Raw genomic sequence first — 14,878 nt, forward strand, 5'->3', positions numbered from 1 at the left:
CATTTAAAACAACAGAGGTTGCGCCAAAGTGCTGTACAAAAACGCATTAAAATAAACACAATACAATCATGCAAAAGCAGATTAATAAAACAACCAATTGTAACATCCACCACAGTCCCATCATACACAATGAAAGACAAAAGAAAACAAGTAGGTCTTAAGCCGACTTTATATATAATATAATTATATGATAGATAGATAGATAGATAGATAGATAGACAGATGTGAAAGGCACTGCCTAAAACATAGATAGATAGAACATTATTTGTCCCCAAGGGAACATTTGGCGATTAGTAATTATTATTTTATTTAAAGATACAAAAAAAAAAAAACAGAGAAAACCTAAAATAGATAATGAATTGAAAAAATAGTAAAGAGAAATATGACATTATAAATCTACATTAAAATATTCAGCATATTCTAGTGTTGCAATGACTATGGATGAGCTCAGTGGAAAACTGGAGACGGAAGAAGAAAAGAGAACGGTGTTTAGAATAGTAAATGCTAGTCAAAAGGCTGAAAGAATTTAATCAGATAAAACAAATAAAAGATGAGCAGAGGGAGGTCTTGTGTGAGCATCATAGGGCCAGGAATAGATGGATGAGGTACTTTGAAAAGCTGTTGAATGAAGAAAGTCCAAGGATAGTATTTGGGGATGGAGTCCCAAATGAAGGGCTGTCACAAGAATAAGGAGGGGGGGAAGTAAAGGCAGCACTGAACACAATGATGAATGGCAAGGTAACAGGATCAGCATGGAAATGTGGAAGAGATTAGGATAAAAGGGAGTAGATGTGTTGTGGGCTTTAATACAGAACATCTATGAACATGGGGTGTGTTTTTTATTCTTACATATTCTAATACCACACTCAATATGAAGATTTTAATAGCATACTGCCATAAAATAAGACACGAATGTTTCATATAAAACATTTAAGACGAGAGAAAACAATACTGCTAATTAGTGCATTCATAGAACGTTAATTTTATATAAGTTAGGTACCAGGACAAGATACTGTAAAGGAGGCTCAGCCCAGTCGTGGAGCCTCAGATCCAGGGGAAGCAATGTGGATTCTGTCCAGGAAGTCCGTGGAACAGTTGACCAGCTCTTTACTCTCATGAGGATCCTGGAGAGGGCATAAGAAGCCCGGTCGGACTATAAGTACAGCGTGTTCCTCGAGGGACTATGTGTGTGGTGGGGGGGTCTGGAGGAGGTGCTAGAAAAGTACAACACAATTAAAAGAAAAGTGCCAAAACTGAATACAACACATGCATATGCATTGCAAGGTATTTAACACGTTGGACTGCATTTAATTTAGCCACGAAAAATACCGCATCTGGAAGAGCTGCAATAAATTCCCTCTTCCAAACACTAGGTGACAGTAAAACACTGCACGATAAGAAAGAAAACGTCTGACGACGAAAGCGGAAAATATGCGATGCTAACATGCGGTGGGAAGTTTCGCACTTACAACTTTACTTATGAGCCTAAGTACGTGCGCCTAAATTATTGATGATAGGAACAAAAAACGAAGCACTAATCTAAGGCACTTCCACAATAAGTGAGCTGTACGGAAGGGACCCTCATTCGATTCCCATCCATTCTTGATCCGCTATCCAGCTGACAGTGGGCTCGGCATGGACCGCAGTGCAACGGAAGAATTGAAATGGAAGGTGGACGAAACTAAAGTTACTAAAGGTGACTGTGACTGGAGTTTAGTCCTCTCTGAATTTGTGAGCGCTTGAGAATCGGAGGAGTTCGACACCCGTGAGGAACCAGAAATGACAATGAAGAGCGAGAGCAGCGAGAAGCAGGGTGAGTGCGCAGTTGTCCAGTGTGAACGGTCGGACTCAATGAGTTTAGGTTACCATCATTTCAAAAGTCACTAAGCTCAGTTGCGTGAGGGCTAAACATGTAAAATTAGACCAAAAAGAAAGGACTGCGCGAGAAACACCTCCAGCAGGAACTGTCGGTGCACCGCAGCCATTCATTCATTCATGAGTTTCAAAAAGTCGCGGATTTTAGTACTGCGTCGCTGTGGACAGAATGGAAAATGGAAAGTCAGGTTCAATTCGAGAAGAAGGGGTTGATGAAAAGTGAAAAGTACACGTTAACAAAGGGGTTAATACTGAACTAATTAGGAGAGACTATAGCACTGATGCATTTCAATTGACAATATATTCAAAGTTATTGTCTGTTTTTACCTGCATTTTTATTACTCTTTAATTTAATATTGTTTTTTGTATCAGTATACTGCTGCTGGATTATGTGAATTTCCCCTTGGGATTAATAAAGTATCTATCTAATAATACAAATTATTATATTTTCCTATTGGCTTATCAGGTTGAGGAATTCAGGGAACCAAACTTTCAAACTTCTTCCATCTAAAAATTATGAAGGCAACGGTGGTCTTGGGAACTTTCAATGCTGCAGACATATTTTTATATTCTTCTGCCGATCTTTGCATTAACACAACCATGCCTTCAACTCTCTGAGGGCTATATATCTTTTCCAAAAAACTCAATTTTCTAAAAAGCAAAGCAATGGTTTGACACATAAATTAACTTAAAACGTTTGTTGCTCCGTGCTGTGGCTGCTGTTAGATTAGATACTTTATTAATCCCAAGGAGAAATTCACATACTCCAGCAGCAGCATACTGATAAAAAACAATATTAAAGATTGATAAAAATGTTGGCGCATGTTCGGCATCTCTAGCAACAGTGGTCAGCAGGAGTGCACAGTGGGCTGGAGGTCTTCACACAGCAGGTGGGCGGCGTTTGTACCTCTTGTCATCATAAGTGGTGGTCCTACCAGACGAATGCTGCTGTAGGCACATCAGCTACACAAAAGTGTTCAGCACGCGATCAGCTGGAGACCGATCTGCAGATGATGCTGGTACCTCACTTTCGTTTTCGATCTCCATCTCCAGATCACTTGCATTGAACTCTGACTCTCTACCCACAATTCCTTTTCACTCTATGGCTTGGGTTCTGCTCAACTGTGGGACCTCCTATAGACATATTTGTGCCTTTCCTAATGAATCCAATCAATTGAATTGACCACAGATGGACCTTAAACAAGGTGGGCAAATATCTCAATGGCGATTAATAGAACGGGGTGCACCCGAGGCACATTTCAATCGTCATAAAGGGTCTGAATACTTGTGTCACTGTGACATTTCAGTTTGTATTTTTAATCAATTTCCTAAAATTCTATTTTCACTTGGCCATTCTGAGTTATTGAGTGTTGTTTAATGAGAGAAAAACAAAATCAATTTAATTGCGTTTGAACACGAGGTTGCAACATAGTGAAGGGATCTGAACACTTTCGGAGCCCACTATGATAGATAGATAGATAGATACTTTATTAATCCCAAGGGGAAATTCACATAATCCAGCAGCAGTATACTGATACAAAGAAACAATATTAAATTAAATAGTAATAAAAATGAAAAGAACTAAAATAAAATTAATGTTTGCATTTACTCCCCCGGGTGGAAAATATATTATTATATATATTTTATATATAATATATTCTTATGTAACTAAGTATTTAACGGGCAACTTTAACTACACTCGTGTATTAACAATGGAGTTTTTTTTTCAGGTGGTGCGTCTTACAATTCTTTCAACCCCCTTCACACATACGTCTCATTCTGTCAATTTCCTTTCTTCTCACAGGACCCATCAATGTCTCTTTCCAAACTGTGGACAGTTAATTTAAAAAAAAAAACACACACAGGCACAAGTCTTTTTATGATTTAACCCACTAACGTGCATTAAGACATATAATGCTTGTTCTCATACATACTTTATGATTCTCTTCGGGTATGTGTAAATCATCAGTTTTAAAATACGTTTCTATAGTACCGAGACGATCTTGTTTGTCTGCAGCTCATAGACAACAGCAGAGAGAAGTGCTGAACTGTTTTGAAACCCACCACAGCAAAACATGACCAGAGCACAAACGTGAAGAAAGACAAAGTGAGACTGACGTCTTCATGCAGCCTTCGTAACACAGAAATGAGGCCTTCACGTTACAAGTCAAGGTTTCATAATCATCTCCCTGTGAAATCCTCACTGAATGCTGCATGGCTTGACAGGAGGCTCTTCTGCTTTCAGTAACATCTGGGCAGCAAAAGATTAAGACGATGGTCGTCAATATGATGAATTCAGATATCTGTGCCATTTATGCCTACTTTGTGTTCCTTTCGCGTATTGAGTTAGATACTAGTGATACTGCAGCAAGTAGATTACCATTCATTTTGCACAGACGGCACTTTTTTTGCATTTGCTGTAACTATAAATAAATCTCAGAGCCACAGTTTTGATGGTGAGTGAAGCGAGCGGTCAACAACAACAACATTTATTTCAACAGCACATTTTCATACAAATAATGAGCTCAAACTGCTTTACATGATGAAGAAAAGAGAAAAAAAAAGACAAAGTAAGAATTAAAATAAGAGCTACCGATGGGGGATTGGGCTGCCATAGGTCGGGGCACACCCCCAGTAATAATATAAATGTAAATATTATAACTAGGTAAATGCTTATACTAATTTCACATAATATTAACTTACTAGAAGAGCTTTTGCACAGGGCTCAAAAGATTCACAACAATCATGAAGTCCTAATATAAGGCTGCCATCTCCTTGATTGGGGTGTTGGATATTAAAAAGTCTCACCTTTCTAATGAAATCATGAAAAAAAGTAATAAGTTAAACCACGATAAAATATACTATATAGAAATAAATCTACATCAATATGTGGGAAGAACTTTACCAGGGCCGCACAGGTTAGAGTCCATCAGAGAATTCACAGTGGAGGAAAAAACATACCAGTGCGCCACTCGAGAAAAAGTGGACAAACCAAATGAAAAAACGAGAGAAGTTCTATGTAAGTCTATGATTAGGAATTGTTTTCTTTACATACATTTTTATAAAACAGTTTGAATAAATATTTTCATGTTAAATTGATTTAGAACAATACTGAAGACATCAAAAAAAAAATATTTATTCAATTTTGTACTTAAATGTGAAGTAATAGAAACATTATTTTTTCACTTTGTCCTTGAATGCAAGTAAAATTAATTTCACAATTAAAACACTTAATGAGTTTCATGTTGCGCACACCTGGTATTGATTTTTTATCAGTAAGATTGATGTTAAATAAATACGTAGCACATGCCTGATGTTCTCAATTGAAAATGGGGTTAGTTTAACATTTTTTAATTAAATGTAACCTTATAGGTAGAAGACGGAACTTTCAAATAAACGACAATAAGTTTCAAATCAGAATCCCTTTTATTAGCCAGAACTTAAGGTAAGGGAATTTAACATGGTAGCTTCGGAGCTGCTAATAAGAGAACACAACCTCACGTACAAGTAACATAAATGACACAGGTTAAATAACATGCACTATAAACAGTTGCAGAATAGTACAGTTATGAAGGAGATGCGCAGATAAAGACGAGAGTGTAAAGTGTGTAAAAGCGAGGAAGGCGGCCTAAAAGACACTCAAACTCGAAGCGGACAGCATCAAGCGCTGAATTGGACAAGAAGGACAGCGGACAGGTGAAAGTGCACCGCAACTCACTACACATTATAACCACAAAATTCAACGGAACCGAAAAGCTTTGTTTACATAAGGAAAAAGCACAGGGCGCAAATCTAGTGCAGCGTTTATTACAGTATGTATTACGATGTTAAGACGTTTACACAAAATCCATATTCTTGCGAAAAATACTATTTCAGAAATCAAATATACCTTTTCACGCTAATAGTATCCCATGTAATTTACGTATTCGTAATATTAGACGAATAAAGTAGCGGCAGGCATTGTGGGCTGCCGTCCATCTTTTCCAAGGGCTCCTGGGAATTGAACTCTGAACTTGTCACAGATTGCGCATGTGCAAACGCGGGATATGCCTTGCGGCGTAATCTTGGTGAAGATTACCGCGGAATCTGAAACTTTTGTGAAGCAAATCTATGACGGTTCTTAATCCGATGGACCAAATATGAGAATGTGAACTGAAATCGAACAGGCAGGTTCAATCAATCGCAAGAGAATCGAGACAAGTGAGCCTGTAGATGATGACATGCAGGGTTTACCGTAGAACAATGGACGGCACTCGAGTCATGTGAATTGAAGTAGCACTTGCAACGAGCAGATATCGGTGGCACACAAAGTCCTGACTCTGTGAGTTCGGGGGCACTGAAATCATTTAATACCTGCGACATGAACGGAAAGAGCCGGAGGCACGAGGATCAAGGTGCGTTTATTTACACGAGATGAATGATGGCTGATTTGTACGAGGAAGCTTACATGAAAAAAGCAAATAAATATATATTTTGCAAAAGTATGATTTTGCGGTGATTATTACGTTATTTGACAAGGCTAGTGTAACATCACCTTCGTTCATCCTTCGACTTCGTCGCATATACCATGCAACTGACAAGAACTGTGCAGCCCTTCTAGACATACATGTAATTTTCATTATGGTGATGTTTAGTAATCCTAGTACAGTTGGTTTAACATAAGACACAGCAGTAGAGCAGGGCTGCCATTCCCTGCCTTACAGCGCCAGGGTCTGGATGAGGTTTGCATATTCTGTCTGTCTGTGTCTTTGTGTGTTGATTGGCATCAATGATTGTGATTAACTGTTTTAACACTGAATGCTGGAAATGTGACAGTAATACTTCTCAGTCCATGTTTAATCTTTCATCATATGCAGGAAGGTACTTGAAGATTTGGGGTACCAACATTGGCCGATGCACCACCAGATCACACTGTTTCAAAATATCTGCAACAAATAACTGAGTTAAAAAAAAAAAAAAGTACTATTTATAGGTTTCTGTTAGTGAAAGGCGTGCAGCACACTCTTTTCTGATTGGCTGTTCCCCATAAAGGACTGCCCACCATATGTGCTTCTTGCCCTATACTGGGCAGATTAAATGTATCCCTCAGCACAGGACTAATCTTTACTTTTTACACATTTTGTTGAGTTGTAGCCTTGTGCTAAAAAAAGAGAAAAATAAATATTTACCTTATCAATGAGGAAATCATGATTTTAGCATATTTATTAAATATTAAAAAAACCTATAATATTCCATTGATACGAGCATTTAGACTCTTTACTCAGTAATTAGTTGAAGTGCCTTTGGCAGTGATTCCTGCCTGGAGTCTTCTTGGTCTGATACAATAATCTTCACATACTTCGATTTTCATGAGTATCTGCCATTCTTCTCTGCAGATCCTCTCAAGCTCAGTCAGGTTGGATGGAGACCCTCAGTGGATATCTCTACAGGTATATTCAGGTCTCTCAAGAGATCTTGTGTTGGGTTCAGGTCTGGGGTTTGGCTGGGACTCCCTTGGACATTCACAGAGTTGACCTTAAGCCACTCTTGTGCTGTCTTTCCTTTGTCCTGCTGGAAAGTGAACCTTCATTTCAGTCTGAAGTCAGTCAGAGAGCCCTGAGGAGGTTTTCATTAAAGGCAGCTCTGTATTTTGTTCCATTCATCTTTCCCACAAATTCATCCCTGCTGCTGACTGCTGAAAAACAAACCCCAAGGCATGACGCTGTCACCAGCAAGCTTCACCGCTGGAATGGAATTGCATGGGTGATGAGCTGTGCCTGGTGTCCTGCAGACGTGATGCATAGAATTGTGGACAAACAGGTCAATCTTGGTTTAATCAGACCAGGGAATCTTACTTCTTATAGCTGGAGGAGAGTGGTGCCTTTTCAAACTCCAAGTGGGCTTTCATGAGTCATCTGGCCATTCTGCTGTAAGGATCAGATTGGTGGAGTGTTGCAGCGATGGCTGCCCTTCTAGAAGTTTTTCCATCTCCATACAGGTTTTCTAAAGCAAACTCAACCGGAGTAACCATCAAGTTTTTGGCTGGTTCTCTTTTACCAAGGCCATTCTCCTCCTATTGCTCAGTTTAGCCAGGCAGCAAGATCTAAAAAGGGCCATGGTCATTCCAAAGGTCTTTCATTTAAGAATTATTTTGGCCACTTTAATTTTCACAACTTTCAATACTGTGAGAAACATTTTTGTAGCCTTCCCAGATCTGTGGGCCAACACAGTACTGTCTCTAAGCTCTATGGGCATTGCCAGGCTTAACTTTTGACCTTCAATAGACAGGTGTGTGTGCTTTTCCTGTTCATGTGCCATCACTATGTGTGTTAACTCAGTTTCCCAGAGACTAATATTACAGTTTCTCTATTTGGGATTAAGGTTTACATGGCTTTTTTAAAACCAGGGCACTCTGTGACAGTGCAGAAACGGCACAAATTACTAATGACCTCCTTATGGCAGCTGATTCTGGTTTAATTCCTATTCTCATCCTCCTTGATCTGAGTGCAGCCTTTGACACTATTTGTAACACGACTCTTCTCAATAGATTGTCTTCGATTGGCATTACCCACGCTCCACTAGATTGGTTCAGAGCCTACCTCTCAGTTTGTTCAGCTTAAAACTCTCACATCCCAAGCCACTGCTGTTACTTCAGGTGGGCTCTGTCCTGGTCCCTCCTTTTCATTATTGACCTCCTTTCCCTTTCGTAAATATAACATTAACTTCCACGGTTATGCTGATGACCCCCAGCTCTATCTCACTAGCAAACCTACTGCTTCCTTTCCACCCTCCTCACTTACTGATTGCATAGCAGAAATCAAATCCTGGTTTTCTTCAAATTTTCTTAAATTAAATAGTGAGAAAATTGATGTTCTCCTCATTGGTACAAAATCAGCCTTATCCAAAACGGATCATTTTTCATTTGTTGTTGATAATTCCTCTGTCTCCCCTTCACCACAGGTGTCATCCTTGACAGTACTTTATCCTTTCAGTCCCACATCAATAACATCTCCCGGTCTGCATATTTCCACTTGCGTAACGTTAATCGTATTCTCCCCCCGCCCCTCACTCCTCTCACCACTGCTATCCTTGTTCTTAGCCTTCTCACTTCTCGTCTCCATTATTGCAATTCCCTTTTCTTTGGTCTTTCTCGCAAATCTCTTTATAAGCTTCAACTGGTCCAGAATTCAGCTGCCCACCCTCATCATTACTAGATCCCCTCTATTCACCATATCACTCCCGTCCTGCAGCAGCTTCATTGGCTTCCAGTTCACTTCCGAATTTAATTCAAATTCTCCTACTAACTTTTAAGGTTCTCCACAACCTCTGCCCTCCACATCTGTCTGACTTCCTCCATGTTGCTGTTCCCTCCCGTACCCTCAGATCCTCTTCCTCCATCCACTTGACTGTCCACTTCATCCGTCTTACCACCATGGGGGGCACAGCATTCCGTTGCTCTGCTCCCCAGCTTTGGAACTCACTACCATCTGATCTTAGAAATATTGAATCATTTTCACTTTTCAAATCTAAACTTTAAAACTCATTTATTTAAGACTGCTTTTTCTCTTTGATTGCAATTGCTCCGTCTGATTTTAACTTTTGTATTTTACTTTTGTTTATAACCTGTTTTTTGTCAATTGTTCTGTGTCCTTAAGTGTTTAGAAAAGTGCCTACAAATATAATGTATTATTATTACTATTTAAAACTGGGTTATTAATGCACTGTAGTTCACTCCACAATGGTGGAGTTATTTTTGATTTAGACACTAATGAATTAAGTATATCCTCACCCCTAATAACTATTTTCATACATGAATGTCTTGTTCTTTTATTATTTCTCCCTACACAGATAAAGGACACCCTGGAGTCTTAGTTCATGTAGCTGAAGGGCTGGATCAGGACAGCAAGAGTTCATGGAGAGTTGCAGATACCACTTTATTCAAAACTGAAGAAACAACCTCTGAGCACATTTCAAGTTACATTAAACAAGAAGATCCTCAAGCCGAATCTCCTGGGGTTTTCCATGATGGCCTGGAGCAGGAGTTCCTTGGCATGAAGGAAGAAGAGGATCTTGTTGGTGTTAAGGATGAGGTGTCACATGTGGAAATATTTTCTACTGTTAAAAAAGAAGAGTGGGCAGATAAAGTGAACAAAATCGATCTGGAAGGGCCTGTGCAGGAAACTCTGTCCTGGAATGAGCCGCCATCTGAGCCTTGCAGTCGGTATGCGGAGGAGGAGGTCAGGAAAAGGAATTTATGGAAAGGAAGAAGTATTCAAAAGCTGACAGTGGAGCAGGACATCGATAAGCCTCACACTGCTAATGAATTCTCAAAGAAACTAAATAAATTAAACCCCAATAAAATATGCCAGAAACTGTGCCCAGAAAGAAATTGTCATCCTTGTGCTGAATGTGGGAAGACCTTTAGCAGAAATGATCATCTTAGAGTCCATCAGAGAATTCACAGGGGAGAAAAACCATACGGGTGTACTGAATGTGGAAAGAATTTCCGTTCCAAATCCCATCTGAATTCTCACTGGAGAATTCACACTGGAGAAAGACCTCATCGATGTACCGATTGTGGAAAGACTTTCTCTCGCTTTAATTATCTCATAATCCACCAGAGAATTCATACAGGAGAAAGTCCATTCCAATGTACCGAATGTGGGAAGAGTTTCAAACGAGGTTCAGACCTTACGAGGCACCAGAAAATTCACGGTGGAGAAAAACCGTATAAATGTGCCGAATGTGACAAAACTTTCTTCCACAAATCAGCCCTGAAAGAACACCACAGAATTCACACAGGAGTTAAACCTCACCAGTGCAACGAGTGTTTAAAATATTTCCGACGAAGTTCAGATGTCAAACGACACCAAAAGGTTCACACCGGAGAGAAACCGTATCAATGTAATGAGTGTGGTAGGAGCTTTAGTCAGGCTACGGGCCTTAAATTCCACCAGACAATTCACACTGGACAAAAGACATACCGGTGCTCTGAATGTGGAAAGACTGTTACACAGGCTTCTTACCTGAAGATCCATCAGAGACTTCATACGGGAGAACGACCGTATCAGTGTACTGAATGTGGAAAGGGTTTCAGGCAGGGTTCAGACCTTGGACGACACAAGCGAATTCACAAGAGCGAAAAACCGTTCCAGTGCAACAAATGTGAAAAGGCTTTCAGATGGATTGCGGATCTTCGACGCCACCAGATGACTCACGACAGAGGGAAAGTTTTCAAATGTCCCGTTTGTGGAAAATTTTTTAAACAGGTTGCCTGCCTCATTCAACACCAGATGACTCACACGGGTGAGAAACCTTACCAGTGTGCAGAATGTGGCAAAAATTTCAGCCGGTCCACACTCCTGAAAAGGCACCAGAGGATTCACGCAGGAGAAAAGCCGCACGGGTGTACTGAATGTGGAAAGACCTTCGCCTGGGGTTCGAAACTTAAGCGCCACCAAAGAATTCATAAGGGAGAAAAAACAAATTAGTTTTGGTGAGAGTTTAAACCTGAAAAGACATGAGGGAATTCACAAAAGATTGAATAAGACCAAGAGGAGTGAAGGAGGAGATGAGGACTCCTGTCAAGCTTAAGTTTGAGTGAGATTTCAACGAACTGCCAGGTTTCTTAGGTCATCGGCACTAATGTCAGACCGAGGACCCTACCCTCATTACATACAGGTGCCGGTCATAAAATTAGAATATCATGACAACGTTGATTTATTTCAGTAATTCCATTCAAAAAGTGAAACTTGTATATTAGATTCATTCATTACACACAGACTGATGTATTTCAGATGTTTATTTCTTTTAATTTTGATGATTATAACTGACAACTAATCAAAGTCCCAAATTCAGTATCTCGGAAAATTAGAATATTGTGAAAAGGTTCAATATTGAAGACACCTGGTGCCACACTCTAATCAGCTAATTAACTCAAAACACCTGCAAAAGCCTTTAAATGGTCTCTCAGTCTAGTTCTGTAGGCTACACAATCATGGGGAAGACTGCTGACTTGACAGTTGTCCAAAAGACGACCATTGACACCTTGCACAAGGAGGGCAAGACACAAAAGGTCATTGCTAAAGAGGCTGGCTGTTCACAGAGCTCTGTGTCCAAGCACATTAATAGAGAGGCGAAGGGAAGGACAAGATGTGGTAGAAAAAAAGTGTACAAGCAATAGGGATAACCGCACCCTGGAGAGGATTGTGAAACAAAACTGTGGGGGAGATTCACAAAGAGTGGACTGCAGCTGGAGTCAGTGCTTCAAGAACCACCACACACAGACGTATGCAAGACATGGGTTTCAGCTGTCGCATTCCTTGTGTCAAGCCACTCTTGAACAAGAGACAGCATCAGAAACGTCTCGCCTGGGCTAAAGACAAAAAGGACTGGACTGCTGCCTAGTGGTCCAAAGTTATGTTCTCTGATGAAAGTAAATTTTGCATTTCCTTTGGAAATCAAGGTCCCAGAGTCTGGAGGAAGAGAGGAGAGGCACAGAATCCACATTGCTTGAGGTCCAGTGTAAAGTTTCCACAGTCAGTGATGGTTTGGGGTGCCATGTCATCTGCTGGTGTTGGTCCATTGTGTTTTCTGAGGTCCAAGGTCAACGCAGCCGTCTACCAGGAAGTTTTAGAGCACTTCATGCTTCCTGCTGCTGACGAACTTTATGGAGATGCAGATTTCATTTTCCAACAGGACCTGGCACCTGCACACAGTGCCAAAGCTACCAGTACCTGGTTTAAGGACCATGGTATCCCTGTTCTTGATTGGCCAGCAAACTCGCCTGACCTTAACCCCATAGAAAATCTACAGGGTATTGTGAAGAGGAAGATGCAATATGCCAGACCCAACAATTCAGAAGAGCTGAAGGCCACTATCAGAGCAACATGGGCTCTCATAACACCTGAGCAGTGCCACAGACTGATCGACTCCATGCCACGCCGCATTGCTGCAGTAATCCAGGCCAAAGGAGCCCCAACTAAATATTGAGTGCTGTACATGCTCATACTTTTCATGTTCATACCTTTCAGTTGGCCAACATTTCTAAAAATCTTTTTTTTGCATTGGTCTTAATTGATATTCTAAGTTTCCAAGATACTGAATTTGGGACTTTCATTAGTTGTCAGTTATAATCATCAAAATTAAAAGAAATAAACATTTGAAATACATCAGTCTGTGTGTAATGAATGAATCTAATATACAAGTTTCACTTTTTGAATGGAATTACTGAAATAAATCAACGTTGTCATGATATTCTAATTTTATGACCGGCACCTGTATAGTCTGCTAAACACATTTACCCCGGTACAATGAACAATTCCTAATGAAGAAATGAGTGGTCATCAGACCTACAGATTGTAATCTTCCCTTTAACCATTGCCCCTTGAAGTTTATTTTTGGTAGATTCTGTTATAAAGCAGAATTTTTTTTTGTTTCTCCCAAGATAGTGAGGTGGTCTTAATGCATGGAGGAAGTAAAAGGTCTACACTGTGTGCACAATTATTAGGCAAGTGAGTATTTTGACCATATCATCATTTTTAATGCGTATATTCCAACTCCAAGCTGTATTAACTTGAATGCTTATTGGATTTAAGCACGTCAGGTGATGTGTATTTGTGTAATGAGGGAGGGTGTGGCCTAAGGAGATCAACACCCTATATCAAGGTGTGCAGAATTATTAGGCAGCTAGTTTTCCTCAGGCAAAATGGGCCAAAAAAGAGATTTAACTGACTCTGAAAAGTCAAAAATTGTAAAAAGTCTTTCAGAGGGATGCAGCACTTTTGGAATTGCTAAGATATTGGTGTGTGATCACAGAACCATCAAACATTTTGTTGCAAATAGTCAACAGGGTCGCAAGAAACGTGTTGAGAACAAAAGACGCAAATTAGCTGCCAAAGATTTGAGAAGAATCAAACGTGAAGCTACCAGGAACCCATTATCCTCCAGTACTTTCATATTCCAGAGCTGCAACCTACCTGGAGTGCCCAGAAGTACAAGGTGTTCAGTGCTCAAAGACATGGCCAAGGTAAGGAGGGCTGAAACCCAACCACCACTGAACAAGAAACATAAGTTGAAACGTCAAAACTGGGCCAAGAAATATCTGAAGACAGATTTTTTCGAAGGTTTTATGGACCGATGAGATGAGAGTGACTCTTGATGGACCAGATGGATGGACCTGTGGATCAGTAATGGGCACAGAGCTCCACTCCAACGTGGAGGTGGGGTACTGGTATGAGCTGGTATTTTTAAAGATGAGCTAGTTGGACCTTTTGCATTGAAGATGAACTCAAAATCAACTCCCAAACCTACTGCCAGTTTTTGAAGACACTTTCTTCAAACAGTGATACAGGAAAAAGACCAGGATTTTTATGCAGGCCAATGCTCCATCACTTGCATCGAAGTTCTCCACTGTGTGGCCAGCCAGTAAAGGCCTTAAAGATGAAGGAATAATGACATGGCCCCCCTTCCTCATCTGACCTAAACCCTATCGAGAACTTGTGGGCACTTCTTAAACGCTAGATTTACGGGGAGAAAAACAATACACCTCTCTGAAGAGTGTCTGGGAGGCTGTAGTCACTGCTCCACAAAAAGCTGATCGTCAACAGATCAAGAAACTGACAGACTCCATGAATGGAAAGGCTTATGACTGTTATTGGAAAGAAGGGTGGCTATATTGGTCATTGATTGATTGATTGATTTTTTTTTAAATGTCAGAGATGTTTATTTGTAAATTTTGAGGTGTTTGTTTATTATTCTCACTATAACAGATGAAAATAAACAAGTGAGATGGGAAAATTTTCATTTTTCCTTTAGTTGCATAATAAATCTGCACACTAATAGTTGCCTAATAATTGTGCGCACATATGTATTCCCCTGATGATGTTCACACTCACATTTCCGTTGTGAAACATTCAGGTTTCAGGTTTATTAACATTTTGGATTGACTGATAGCACTGTGTTTGTTCCATATTAAAATTAATCCTCAAAAATACAACTTGCCTAATAATTCTGCACTCCATGT

At 40.0% G+C, this 14,878-nt stretch overlaps 1 protein-coding gene across 2 annotated transcripts; it reads left to right on the forward strand.

The window, feature by feature from the left end:
- Positions 1 to 1,411: 1,411 nt before the first annotated feature.
- Positions 1,412 to 11,587, forward strand: LOC120536528 (zinc finger protein OZF-like). 2 transcript variants are annotated; one of them, XM_039764926.1, is made up of 2 exons: positions 1,412 to 1,813; positions 9,703 to 11,587. In XM_039764926.1, the coding sequence occupies exons 1-2, from the start codon at positions 1,780 to 1,782 to the stop codon at positions 11,343 to 11,345; spliced, it is 1,677 nt and encodes a 558-aa protein (XP_039620860.1). In that variant the 5' UTR covers positions 1,412 to 1,779; the 3' UTR covers positions 11,346 to 11,587. The 2 variants fall into 2 exon arrangements, with proteins under 2 accessions (XP_039620860.1, XP_039620859.1); XM_039764925.1 differs by lacking the exon at positions 1,412 to 1,813 and adding an exon at positions 5,914 to 6,269.
- Positions 11,588 to 14,878: the final 3,291 nt, after the last annotated feature.

Source organism: Polypterus senegalus, chromosome 10 (genome assembly GCF_016835505.1).
Source record: "Polypterus senegalus isolate Bchr_013 chromosome 10, ASM1683550v1, whole genome shotgun sequence".
Taxonomy (NCBI): Eukaryota; Metazoa; Chordata; class Cladistia; order Polypteriformes; family Polypteridae; genus Polypterus; species Polypterus senegalus.

Bases quoted from the DNA above. Each gene is read 5' to 3' on its own strand.
- LOC120536528 (XM_039764926.1), top strand. From the start codon at position 1,780: ATGACAATGAAGAGCGAGAGCAGCGAGAAGCAGG. The intron at 1,814-9,702 runs GTGAGTGCGCAG...CTCCCTACACAG, and splicing joins CGAGAGCAGCGAGAAGCAGG to ATAAAGGACACCCTGGAGTC.